Source organism: Coregonus clupeaformis, chromosome 20 (genome assembly GCF_020615455.1).
Source record: "Coregonus clupeaformis isolate EN_2021a chromosome 20, ASM2061545v1, whole genome shotgun sequence".
NCBI classification, from domain to species: Eukaryota; Metazoa; Chordata; class Actinopteri; order Salmoniformes; family Salmonidae; genus Coregonus; species Coregonus clupeaformis.
The window spans coordinates 30,946,358-30,960,450 of NC_059211.1; the positions used below are offsets into that span (position 1 = coordinate 30,946,358).

At 49.8% G+C, this 14,093-nt stretch overlaps 1 protein-coding gene across 1 annotated transcript in view; it reads right to left on the reverse strand.

Moving 5' to 3' along the window:
- Nucleotides 1-8,512, reverse strand: part of LOC121533863 (1-phosphatidylinositol 4,5-bisphosphate phosphodiesterase gamma-1) — a 52,854-nt gene extending 44,342 nt beyond the window's left edge. The window contains exon 1 of the mRNA XM_041840171.2: nucleotides 6,880-8,512. Within this exon, the coding sequence (XP_041696105.1) occupies nucleotides 6,880-7,168 (289 nt within the window). The 5' untranslated portion in view covers nucleotides 7,169-8,512. The remainder of the gene's footprint in view (nucleotides 1-6,879) is intronic.
- Nucleotides 8,513-14,093: the final 5,581 nt, after the last annotated feature.

Below are 14,093 nucleotides of genomic sequence, written 5' to 3' on the forward strand. Positions count from 1 at the left end.
TGGATGTTACTGATGTGGTTCTCATTGGTACAGCATGGTACTGTACTGTACACCATGTTATGTGGTCAAAGTTAAACTAACATCAACAACCAGCCAGAGAGAGATCATTCCAGCTTTCTGACCTGTAACACACTGTTCTAGTATGAGACGTGACTGGAATGTCTTTATTGGTGTCCCAAATGGTACCCTATTCTCTATAGACGGGTTGGCTGATAATGCCACAAAAATGATGCATGCGCATCGATAGAGCCGGAAGCAGTGCTTTGTTATGAATCTGAAAGGTCAGATACCTAGCTACAATGACAAGAAGCTGCCATGTGGGGAATCGTAGGTGGCTTGTTTCAGCTAGTTGTATCTTGTTTCTGATACCATGTCTTGTTTAGAGGTGTTTTGACTGATGTCAGTGATAATATGGCTAAAATTCGCTAGCTAGCTAGCCAACAACTATAACGATGCATTTGAGAGACAACAATTGCTCATTGTGCAAATGTATTTATGTTTTCAATAAACATTTGGAGACTAAATATAGTTTACATGTTGTCAACAGTCTAAGTCAACCCTGTGTGTTTTTCCCCATAGTTGCGCACACGTCAGTTTTGTTGCTAAACAACCAACCCGTCTATATAGTGCACTACTTTTGACCAGAGCCCTATGAGCCTGGTCAAAAGCAGTGCACTAAATAGGGAATAGAGTACCATTTGGGATTCAGCCTGTATGATTTGGAGATTCCAGAGAAGGTGAACAAACAGGGAGAAATGTGAATGCTTGGCACTGTTGCATTGATGAAATAATGACGTTATAACAGCTACACAGTGGCACTGACAGAATGGGGTGGGGGCTGCTAAAATAATTGAAATGAATGGTTCATACACACTGTGTTGTAAACACACACACACACAGTCACACACACACACAAACACCATCTCCCTGTCTCCATTCCTTTTCCAAAGAGTGACACCGGGGCCTTTGTTTTCCTGAGCTCAGTCCTTCAGTCTGAAGCAGGAAGTGAAGAGCTCCCTGATAGCCAGCACTTCCTGCCACTCAATAGTGATACTAAGGCTGGGAAGACGTGTGTGTGCGCGTGCGTTGCAGCTTGTCGTCTGTATAGAGGACTGTGTGTGTGTGTGTGTGTGTGTGTGTGTGTGTGTGTGTGTGTGTGTGTGTGTGTTTGTGTGTGTGTGAGAAACAGACACCGTCATAATGTTGTTTTAAAGCGGCGGTAGAGAAAGAGGGACGGAAATGAAAACAAAAGGAAGCAAAAGAGGCTGAAGAGGAGAGGAGAGGAGAGGAGAGGAGAGGAGAGGAGAGGAGAGGAGAGGAGAGGAGAGATGTAAACAAATAAATGGTCAAGGGAGGAGAAAGTGAAGGAGAGAGAGAGAGAATAAACTAAAGCAAAGCAGAGAAACGACAAAGGAGAAAGGGGGACTGGTACAGGACGTGAGACTGACCTCTAAAAGAAAACAAACAAGAGAAAGAAAGAAAGACAAAAGTGAGAAAGGAGGGAGTGGACATGAAAATGGTAGGTGGAAAAGCATGAAGTTAAGCATGAAGGGTTCAACTTTAAACAAGTAAAAGAGAGGAAGGAGAAAGTGAAAGAGAAGATAAGTGATGAAAGACAAGGGAGAGCTGGGAAGGAGAGAGAGAGCTAGTGGGAAAAGACCTGGGAGAGGGATGGTGGGAGGACAGAGAGAGGGAGTAACAGATGGAGGGACTGGGGAGGTAGAGAGTGAGGGAGGGAGAGCAGGGAATATAGAGAGTGAGGGAGGGAGAGCAGGGAAGGTAGAGAGGGAGGGAGGGAGAGCAGGGAAGGTAGAGAGTGAGGGAGGGAGAGCAGGGAAGGTAGAGAGTGAGGGAGGGAGAGCAGGGAAGGTAGAGAGTGAGGGAGGGAGAGCAGGGAAGGTAGAGAGTGAGGGAGGGAGAGGAGGGAAGGTAGAGAGTGAGGGAGGGTGAGCAGGGAAGGTAGAGAGTGTGGGAAGGAAGGAGAGCAGGGGGAATGAGAGAGAGAGAGCAGGGGGAAAGGAGAGAGGGAGGGAGGGAGGGCCGGGGGAAGGACAGAGGAAGGGAGGGAGAGCAGAGGGAAGGAGAGAGGGAGGGAGGGAGGGATAGCAGGGGGAAGGAAAGGAGAGAGGGAGGGAGGGATAGCAGGGGGAAGGAAAGGAGAGAGGGAGGGAGGGATAGCAGAGGGAAGGAGAGAGGAAGGGAGGGATAGCAGAGGGAAGGAGAGGAAGGTAGGGATAGCAGAGGGAAGTAGAGAGGAAGGGAGGGAGAGCAGGGGGAAAGGAGAGAGGAAGGGAGGGATAGCAGAGGGAAGGAGAGAGGAAGTGAGGGATAGCAGAGGGAAGGAGAGAGGAAGGGAGGGATAGCAGAGGGAAGGAGAGAGTAAGGGAGAGAGAGCAGGGGGGAAGGAGAGAGGGGGGGAGGGAGGGAGGGAGGGCCGAGGGAAGGAGAGAGGAAGGGAGGGAGAGCAGGGGGAAGGAGAGAGGAAGGGAGGGAGGGACGGGGGAAGGTTAGAGCGACGGAGAACTGGACACAGTTCCAGGAATGTTACTCCCTATGGGGGAGTTGTAGGGTTATGGAGGAGTATGTTTGTAAGGGTGGGGTGCGTGCTGAGTGCGTGCGTGCGTGCGTGCGTGCATGTGTGAGAAGGAGAAAGACTTGAGACGGCCAGTGGAATATAGCAGCACAGTAGCAAACAGGCACACACACACCAAGATAGGTAACAATAGATTATGTTCTGAACATAATATGGTTTATGATCATAAATGATTAACAAGGCTCTCAAGCAAAACCACAAGATACTGTCAGTGTGTGTGTGGCTACTGTCAGATACACAACATGACCAAAAGTATGTGAACACCTGCTCGTTGAACATCTCATTCCAAAATCATGGGCATTTATATGGAGTTGGTCCCCCCTTTGCTGCTATGACAGCCTCCACTATTCTGGGAAGGCTTTCCACTAGATGTTGGAACATTGCTGCGGGAACTTGCTTCCATTCAGCCACAAGAGCATTAGTGATGTTGGGCGATTAGGCCAGGCTCGCAGTCGACGTTCCAATTCATCCCAAAGGTGTTCGATGGAGTTGAGGTCAGGGCTCTGTGCAGACCAGTCAAGATCTTCCACTCCGATCTAAACAAACAATTTCTGTACGGACCCCGCTTTGTGCACAGGGGCATTGTCATGCTGAAACAGGAAAGGGCCTTCCCCAAACTATTGCCACAAATTTGGAAGCACAGAATCATCTAGAATGTCATTGTATGCTGTAGTGTTAAGATTTCCCTTCACTGGAACTAAGGGGCCTAGCCCGAAACATGAAAAACAGCCGCAGAACATTATTCCTCCTCCACCAAACTTTATATTCGGGCAGGTAGCATTCTCCTGGCATCCGCCAAACTCAGATTCGACCGTTGGATTGACAGATGGCGGCTAGCTTTACACCACTCCAGCCGACGCTTGGCATTGCGCATGGTGATCTTAGGCTTGTCTGCGGCTGCTCAGCCATGGAAACGCATTTCATGAAGCTCCCGACGAACAGTTATTGTGCTGACGTTGCTTCCAGAGGCAGTTTGGAACTCGGTAACGAGTGTTGCAACCAAGGACAGATACACTTTTATGTGCTACGCGCCTCAGCGCTCGGCGGTCCCGTTCTGTGGGTGGCCTACCACTTCGTGGCTGAGCCGTTGTTGCTCTTAGATGTTTCCACTTCACATTAACAGCACTTACAGTTGACTGGGGCAGCTCTAGCAGGGCAGAAATTTCACGAACTGACTTGTTGGAAAGGTGGCATCCTATGACGGTGCCACGTTGAAAGTCACTGAGCTCTTCAGTAAGGCCATTCTACTGCCAGTGTTTGTCTATGGAGATTGCATGGTTGTGTGCTCGATTTTATACACCTGTCAGCAATGGGTGTGGCTGAAATAGTCGAATCCACTCATTTGAAGGGGTGTCCACATACTTTTGTATATATAGTATATATGCCACACCCACACACTACAGCTATCAATGAGAGAGAGAGAGAGAGAGAGAGAGAGAGAGAGAGAGAGAGAGAGAGAGAGAGAGAGAGAGAGAGAGAGAGAGAGAGAGAGAGAGAGAGAGAGAGAGAGAGAGAGAGAGAGAGAGAGAGAGAGATCGAGAGAGAGAGGTGCAGATTAGAAATGCAGATTGTGTTAGTGTGCATGCATGTCAAGGACAACAAGACCAATGTTTGTCACAACCTGAATCTTTCAGCTTTAATTGACAGCCATATATCTGTAGAGTATGTATATGTGGTTTCTGCATAGAGAACTCAAAGTAGATAATAAAGTATCAAGTATTCAATTGCGAGCGAGAGTCGCGCCTATTTCCTTCCTAGGATTTTTTTATCTACTCCTCTCCAGTTGCCTGCAAAGAGAAAGTTCTCTATGTGGATTCTAAATCCATGATCTCTCCTGTCTGGTTAACAGAAATTATAATAGATCCTCTTTCAATCTGTACAGAACAGATCCCACACAATACAGCCAGGCCCAGACAATATAATACACCCCAGCCCAGACGCATAACCTAACCATGGCTCAGCCTACCTCCCACCAAAACAATATCCCAGCCAGCTAAGTATGCCACTGCCACTCGATCCACCATCCCGGCTCTGTACAGCTCCAGTCTCCAAGGAGAACAGACAGGAAGCACAGGGCTGGGTGGCGACTGGCCAACCCAGAGGGCTCCATGTGGCCCCAGCATGTTCTCTGAGGAGCTACTGTAACTGGACAGCTGACAGCTAGGGGTCACAGCTAATGGGGGTCAGAGGTTCATGACCTAACTGTCAAATGGTGACAGTGGAGTGACAGTTATAACAGAGAGGGCCAGCACAACACACCCTCAAAGAGGACCATGCATTCATTTGTATTCTATTTACAGTGGGGGAAAAAAGTATTTAGTCAGCCACCAATTGTGCAAGTTCTCCCACTTAAAAAGATGAGAGAGGCCTGTAATTTTCATCATAGGTACATGTCAACTATGACAGACAAAATGAGAAAAAAAAATCCAGAAAATCACATTGTAGGATTTTTTATGAATTTATTTGCAAATTATGGTGGAAAATAAGTATTTGGTCAATAACAAAAGTTTCTCAATACTTTGTTATATACCCCTTGTTGGCAATGACACAGGTCAAACGTTTTCTGTAAGTCTTCACAAGGTTTTCACACACTGTTGCTGGTATTTTGGCCCATTCCTCCATGCAGATCTCCTCTAGAGCAGTGATGTTTTGGGGCTGTCGCTGGGCAACACGGACTTTCAACTCCCTCCAAAGATTTTCTATGGGGTTGAGATCTGGAGACTGGCTAGGCCACTCCAGGACCTTGAAATGCTTCTTACGAAGCCACTCCTTCGTTGCCCGGGAGGTGTGTTTGGGATCATTGTCATGCTAAAAGACCCAGCCACGTTTCATCTTCAATGCCCTTGCTGATGGAAGGAGGTTTTCACTCAAAATCTCACGATACATGGCCCCATTCATTCTTTCCTTTACACGGATCAGTCGTCCTGGTCCCTTTGCAGAAAAACAGCCCCAAAGCATGAAGTTTCCACCCCCATGCTTCACAGTAGGTATGGTGTTCTTTGGATGCAACTCAGCATTCTTTGTCCTCCAAACACGATGAGTTGAGTTTTTACCAAAACGTTATATTTTGGTTTCATCTGACCATATGACATTCTCCCAATCCTCTTCTGGATCATCCAAATGCACTCTAGCAAACTTCAGACGGGCCTGGACATGTACTGGCTTAAGCAGGGGGACACGTCTGGCAATGCAGGATTTGAGTCCCTGGCAGAGTAGTGTGTTACTGATGGTAGGCTTTGTTACTTTGGTCCCAGCTCTCTGCAGGTAATTCACTAGGTCCCCCCGTGTGGTTCTGGGATTTTTGCTCACCGTTCTTGTGATCATTTTGACCCCACGGGGTGAGATCTTGCGTGGAGCCCCAGATTGAGGGAGATTATCAGTGGTCTTGTATGTCTTCCATTTCCTATTAATTGCTCCCACAGTTGATTTCTTCAAACCAAGCTGCTTACCTATTGCAGATTCAGTCTTCCCAGCCTGGTGCAGGTCTACAATTTTGTTTCTGGTGTCCTTTGACAGCTCTTTGGTCTTGACCATAGTGGAGTTTGGAGTGTGACTGTTTGAGGTTGTGGACAGGTGTCTTTTATACTGATAACAAGTTCAAACAGGTGCCATTAATACAGGTAACGAGTGGAGGACAGAGGAGCCTCTTAAAGAAGAAGTTACAGGTCTGTGAGAGCCAGAAATCTTGCTTGTTTGTAGGTGACCAAATACTTATTTTCCACCATAATTTGCAAATAAATTCATAAAAAATCCTACAATGTGATTTTCTGGATTTTTTTTCCTCAATTTGTCTGTCATAGTTGACGTGTAACTATGATGAAAATGACAGACCTCTCTCATCTTTTTAAGTGGGAGAACTTGCACAATTGGTGGCTGACTAAATACTTATTTTCCCCACTGTATATCAGCAGTCTGCCAATGGGAGAGCATGGTAGGCTGCTAGGCTTATCCCACACAATCCACACACACTATACAGTGCAAAGAGAAAGACTTGGAGACAGACAAATAGGTTGTTATGGTTACAGAGGATGGAAGTGACAGAGGGAGAGATAGTTGAGGGGAGATGCAAATAGTGCCTGGCTGGTGTGTGTTGTTGTGTAGATATGAGTCCAAGTGATCTGCACCACCAGGTTCTATGTAATAGACAAGAAGTAGACTGTCAGTAACATTTAGGTTGTGTCCCCAATGGCACCCTATTCCCTATATAGGAGCCCTATGGGCCTTGGTCAAAAGTATTACACTATATAGGGAATAGGGTGCCATTTGGGACGTTGACTTATACTCACTCTCTCCCTCTATCTTGTCAGGGTTGCGGCTCCACACTATCTGTCTAGTGTCCTGTCGTATCTGGAAGGTCCTCCTCTCCGGTCGTTGGGACTTCTTCTGGTAGAACACAGTCATGACCGTTCCAATCTCCAGGCTGTGGAGAATGCGGGTGCCCGCCTCGGACCAGTCCAGCATGCGGGATGCGGTGCCCGGGCCTGTACCGGGGCCATTAGTGGTGGTCTCATCCCGGTCCCCAACCCCCCCACAGCCATTGACACTATTGCTGCTACTAAACCTGGCAGCACACATCTTCACTGCATGTGTTGTTTCAATGTATTGTTTTGAAGTTACAGTTACATTCCTTTGCCTGGATACAAGGACATGTCACAGATGCTTAGTGATTTAAACTTGTTGTGGTTTCAAAGTTAGGTTGTATTCCTTCAACTCGGTCTAAAATCGATGGAGGGTAAGGGCCACAGTTACCCAGTTATCCTTAGTTACATGCATTGATGGCCAGGGGTATATAGGTCATTGCCTATCCAATGGCACAATGGAAGTCATTAATAACAGTAATAACTAAACAACAATGGAAGTCATTAATAACAGTGTAATAACTTAACAACAAACACTTCCAGTTGTAGGTTATTATTATAAAGAATAAAACCCAGTTTTCCATCCAATAATTTCCACCTCTAAAATGAACAGAAGGCTATCCCATGAGCATGACGCTGGAATCAGAGACAACTGTATCCATCATTTCCAGAAGTTGGGATGCTCCTCCATCCAGGATGTGATTTATTCTCCAGTCTTCTTTCTGGTGGAGTGAATGGATCCCCGTGTTATCCTTTCCAGATGCTTCTGGCAGAAACCCAAAAAGATCAGACCCGGGGCCGGAGAGAGAAAAAAAGAGAGAGGCAAAGCTGTTCCCCTCATTGCCCGTTGGACTCGGGTTTCCACCCAGGGTTAACGTTGGGCTGGCCCGTGGTTAATTAATGCACTAGTACAACCAGTCCAGTCCGGTCCGGTCCACTCGGCGGGTAGGTCGGTTACAGACAGACAGCCATGCCCCTGGCTCCAGCACAGGCGCGCACACACACACAGACACAGTGCCACACACACCTCTACCTCCCCGCCTGAGAATCAGTCCGGGTTACGGGAGCGACACATGCATTCAGTTTCAGTTATGTAACCGATAAAATACAATTGGGCTGCTCAATGTTTTTGAGGAGGTCTGTGAAACAAATCACACCGCTAGGGACCGAGAGGCGCTCGGTTGGCGCAGTCGGGAGCGCGTGGATACCGGAGTCCGGAGCGGCCGTGCGAGACCAGTGCGTTCCGTCCAGGCAGACCATTCCGCTCTTCCTCACACCCACGGCAGACACATTTCCCGGCACAGGCCGCAGACAAGCACTGCTCAGCGGTTCATGGCCCTCCTAAAGAAACCCTCTCCTTCGGTACAAGATAAGAGTGAAGATTAGTCTTCTCGGTGACCGCCGGTGCATAACTCCAACCGTGGGTCTGTCAGTCTGCCTGTGTGCGTCCTTCTCTCCTCTCTGCGCGAGCGCGAGACGTCTTGAGAGGAAATTAAGGCTAGCAGACCGGAAAAGCTTTTAGTTAGATTTTTTTCCTTCTACTTGGGCTGTAGCCTATAGAAGAAAGATGGGGGGAGTGGAGAGCGAGACAGCAGGGCTGGGAACAGGAACCGGGAGGGGGGGAAGGCAGAGAGTGAGAGGTGATATTGTAGAGAAACGGCGACCTCTGCTGGCTTTGAGGAGAGGTGCAGCACTGTCTGCAGGAGCTCGGGGTCAATCCGAATAACAGTTCAAAGTGATGTGACTGGGCCAGAGGGTCAGAAGTCAGTGATTGGAGTCAGTTTAGGGTCAGAAGTGTGATATTCCTCTGTGACTGAATTGATACATGAAATGACCTAGTCATTTCAGCGGAGCGGAAAACTAAACTCCCTGCCGACCTGGCATCTTTTCACTCCCTCCTCTCTACATTTTCTTCATCTGTTTCTGCTGCTAAGGCCACTTTCTACCACTCTAAATTCCAAGCATCTGCCTCTAACCCTAGGAAGCTCTTTGCCACATTTTCCTCCCTGCTGAATCCCCCCCCTCCTCTCTCTGTGGATGACTTCGTCAACCACTTTGAAAAGAAGGTTGACGACATCCGATCCTCGTTTGTTAAGTCTAATGACACTGCTGGTCCTACTCACACTGCCCTACCCTATGCTTTGACTTCTTTCTCCCCTCTCTCTCCAGATAAAATCCTGCGACTTGTGACTGCAGGCCGCCCAACAACCTGCCCACTTGACCCCATCCCCTCCTCTCTTCTCCAGACCATCTCCGGTGACCTTCTCCCCTACCTCACCTCGCTGATCAACTCATCCTTGACCGCTGGCCATGTCCCTTCCGTCTTCAAGAGAGCGAGAGTTGCACCCCTTCTCAAAAAACCAACACTCGATCCCACTGATGTCAACAACTACAGACCAGTATGCAGTATCCCTTCTTTCTTTTCTTTCCAAAACTATTGAGCGTGCCGTCTTTAGCCAACTCTCTTGCTATCTCTCTCAGAATGACCTTCTTGATCCAAACCAGTCAGGTTTCAGGACTGGTCATTCAACTGAGACTGCTCTTCTCTGTGTCACGGAGGCTCTCCGCACTGCTAAAGCTAACTCTCTCTCCTCTGCTCTTGTCCTTCTAGACCTGTCTGCCGCCTTTGATACTGTGAACCATCAGATCCTCCTCTCCACCCTCTCCGAGCTGGGCATCTCCGGCGCGGCTCACTCCTGGATTGCGTCCTACCTGACCGGTCGCTCCTACCAAGTGGCGTGGCGAGAAGCTGTCTCCGCACCACGTGCTCTCACCACTGGTGTCCCCCAGGGCTCAGTTCTAGGCCCTCTCCTATTCTCCCTATACACCAAGTCACTTGGCTCTGTCATATCCTCACATGGCCTCTCCTATCATTGCTACGCTGACGATACACAACTAATCTTCTCCTTTCCCCCTTCTGATAACCAGGTGGCGAATCGCATCTCTGCATGTCTGGCAGACATATCAGTATGGATGACGGATCACCACCTCAAGCTGAACCCTGGCAAGACGGAGCTGCTCTTCCTCCCGGGGAAGGACTGCCCGTTCCATGATCTCGCCATCACGGTTGACAACTCCGTTGTGTCCTCCTCCCAGAGTGTGAAGAGCCTTGGCGTGACCCTGGACAACACCCTGTCGTTCTCCGCTAACATCAAGGCGGTGACCCGATCCTGCAGGTTCATGCTCTACAACATTCGGAGAGTACGACCCTGCCTTACACAGGAAGCGGCACAGGTCCTAATCCAGGCACTTGTCATCTCCCGTCTGGATTACTGCAACTCGCTGTTGGCTGGCCTCCCTGCCTGTGCCATTAAACCCCTACAACTCATCCAGAATGCCGCAGCCCGTCTGGTGTTCAACCTTCCCAAGTTCTCTCACGTCACCCCCCTCCTCCGCACACTCCACTGGCTTCCAGTTGAAGCTCGCATCCGTTACAAGACCATGGTGCTTGCCTATGGAGCAGTAAGGGGAACGGCACCTCCGTACCTTTGGGCTCTGATCAGTCCCTACACCCAAACGAGGGCATTGCGTTCATCCACCTCTGGCCTGCTGGCTCCCCTTCCTCTGCGGAAGCATAGTTCCCGCTCAGCCCAGTCAAAACTGTTCGCTGCTCTGGCACCCCAATGGTGGAACAAGCTCCCTCACGACGCCAGGACAGCGGAGTCACTCACCACCTTCCGGAGACATTTGAAACCCCACCTCTTTAAGGAATACCTGGGATAGGATAAAGTAATCCTTCTATCCCCCCCCCCAAAAAAAAAAGTGTAAAGTGGTTTTCCCACTGGCTATAGGGTGAATGCACCAATTTGTAAGTCGCTCTGGATAAGAGCGTCTGCTAAATGACGTAAATGTGCCCTTGAGCAAGGCACTTAACCCTAATTGCTCCTGTAAGTTGCTCTGGATAAGAGCGTCTGCTAAATGACTAAAATGTAAATGTAAAATGTAAACACTGCAACAAGCAGTATAGGCCTACACCTGATGTAGGTGCACATCAGTCTAAAGCAGGGGTGTCAAACTCATTCCATGGAGGGCCTAGTATATGCAGGGTTTTGGTTTTTCCTTTTGTGATGTCACGAGAGGCTGTGTCCTGGAGGGACGTTACATCCCCCTGAGATGGCTGCAAACCCAGACAGCTATGGCTCCATCTGCTGGTATGGTCGGGAACTCCAACCCTCTATGGCCAATCTTCCCACGCAGCTGAAACCAATCAGGAGCTGATGAGCTGAAGGTTTGTTGGAGGGAAGAGACACGGTCTCCAACCTGGGCTCTCTGGAGGACAAGAGTGCTGCACGTCCACTTCCATGAGGAATATAAGGATTTGGAGATACTTACCTTTGGGAAATACTCACCTTTGGATATATGCACCTGTGGAAATACGTGTGGGACATTTGGAAGGACGTTTTGCTGGGTTGGCCACTAGCTGCAACGTGGAATACAGTAAGACTGGGGAAAAGTTATTTGAGCGAGGGAGAGTTATGATTTTGGATGTGGAAGAGACATCCCTGAACTGTTAACCCTTAAGAGCCACCAGAGAACAGTATTGTGTTATACTTTCGTTAGTTTCCCAAGACCTTTAATAAAATCCTTGTTTTGGTTGAACCTGGTCTCCTTGCACTACTTGAGCAATCCCGCTGAAAGCTGTGTAGCCTCTCGTGGCATCACAGATGGTGGAGAACACGGGCACGCTCAAGCGTTAATAGTGCATGTCAGAGGAGGATACCGAAGGTTTGATCACCCAGTTTTCCAAGTTGGCCGTAGGCTCCCCGCCGACTGAAATGGAGGACATATTGAAAGCCCTTGTTGCTGGCCAGCACGCCCAGATGCAAGCAAACGTGGCTCGTGGAGGAGCAAAAGAAAGCCAACCTTCTGAAGGCAGCGGAATTGCAGTTGCAGAGACAGAGGGTGGTCCAAAATACCCGCCCAATAAAGGCAAGTGACTTTATATCTAAGATGGGAGCTACCGATGACATTGAGGCATACCTGCATGCATTTGAGGCCACGGCCACTAGGGAAGCCTGGCCCAAGCAACAGTGGGTTGGTCTGTTAGCCCCCTTTCTAACCGGGGAATCGCTGAATGCTGTCCGGGACCTGGGCCCTGACCAGGTTACTGACTATGATGCCCTGAAGTCTGAGATCCTCAGCAGATATGGACTCACAAAGTTTGGTATGGCCCAGCGCTTTCACAGCTGGACCTTCCAACCAGACCAACCTCCTCGGGCGCAGATGCATGAACTTGTCCGAATCGCAAGGAAATGGCTGGATCCGCAGAGGAATACAGCAGCGGCGGTGGTGGAGGCCGTTGTGGTGGATCGTTACCTCACGCGCCCTGCCTTATGAGGCAAAACGGTTCATCAGTCAACAGGCCTTGACCACGGCTGATCTGACCGTGGAAGCTGTGGAAAAGTACCAGGCCACAGCGGAGATGCTGAATGCTTCCCGAAAAGACCCCAGGAGTGCGGCCCCACCACAAATGGGAAGAACCCGTCCAAAGGACCCCAAGGTCTCGAACCCAGCCACGTCAGGACTTATCCCGGCTCCAGGGGGAGCCAGAAACCAGGCGGGTCCAAGAAGAGTACACCAGGAGGGGGAAACTCGACAGTGTTACCGGTGTGGGGAGATGGGACATATCTCCTGGCAGTGTGGGAAACCAGCCGATGAACCTATGCCCACTGCGGAGTCCTCCAGCTCAGCACCCACACACCGTTTTGCCTCGCTCTTGGGAGTCGTAGATGGCGGCCCAGATCGACCCCCACCTGCCCGGTAACTGTGAATCACCATGATGTGGAGGCCTTACTGGATTCTGGTAGCCGGGCCACCCTGGTGCGTAAGGATTTGGTGGGCCCAACGTGTCTGACCCCGGGGAAAGTCCTCCCAGTTTCCTGTGTCCATGGGGACACCAGAGAATACCCCATTACTGAACTTACAATGACCAGCACACGGGGAACCATACACACGACGGCGGGGTGGTTGATTCCCTCCCCGTCCCTGTCCTAATTGGACGAGACTGCCCAGCCTTTTACCCACTCTGGAGAGAGTCTCAGGAGAGGATAACCCGAGTACCTCGGAAACGGAGAGGCAAGACTCATCCTGGGAAGGCTCCGGTGCAATCCTCCGAATTACTCACTCCCGCCCGGGCTCTGATAGGGAGGGCAGGTGCCCAGACCGACACAGAGACGGAGCTACAGAATCTGGACAAAGAACTGTCTGGTCTGAAGGGGACCGCTGAGAGGTATCGTTTGTTAAAGCAACAGTTAGACATGAAGACAGAAGAGTTAGATATCCTCCAGGCTAAACTCCAACAGAGCTCCTTCCCTAAGCAACAGGAGGAGCTGGAGAGGCTGCGCAGGACCATCGAGGAGTGTGAGGAGACCCTGCGCAGTAGTAAGGAGGTCCAGAAGAAGGCAGAGGAGAAGTACAAGGTGTTGGAGAACAAGATGAAGAATGCGGAGGCAGAGAGAGAGAAGGAACTGAAAGCTGCTCAACAGAAGCTAAACTCTGCTAAAACCAAGGCTGATGCGTTCAGTAAGAAACTCAAGGAGAGACAACAGGAGGCTGAGTCCCTGGTCCTAGAGTTGGAGGAGTTGAAGAGAGAGCAGTCTGGCAAGCACCACGGCAATGCGGACGCCCTCTCCCGGCGTGATGCCTTCTTCGCTGCCTTTACCCGACGAGGACGTCGGTCCCGAGGAGGGGGATGTGTGATGTCACGAGAGGCTGTGTCCTGGAGGGACGTTACATCCCCCTGAGATGGCTGCAAACCCAGACAGCTATGGCTCCATCTGCTGGTATGGTCGGGAACTCCAACCCTCTATGGCCAATCTTCCCACGCAGCTGAAACCAATCAGGAGCTGATGAGCTGAAGGTTTGTTGGAGGGAAGAGACACGGTCTCCAACCTGGGCTCTCTGGAGGACAAGAGTGCTGCACGTCCACTTCCATGAGGAATATAAGGATTTGGAGATACTTACCTTTGGGAAATACTCACCTTTGGATATATGCACCTGTGGAAATACGTGTGGGACATTTGGAAGGACGTTTTGCTGGGTTGGCCACTAGCTGCAACGTGGAATACAGTAAGACTGGGGAAAAGTTATTTGAGCGAGGGAGAGTTATGATTTTGGATGTGGAAGAGACATCCCTGAACTGT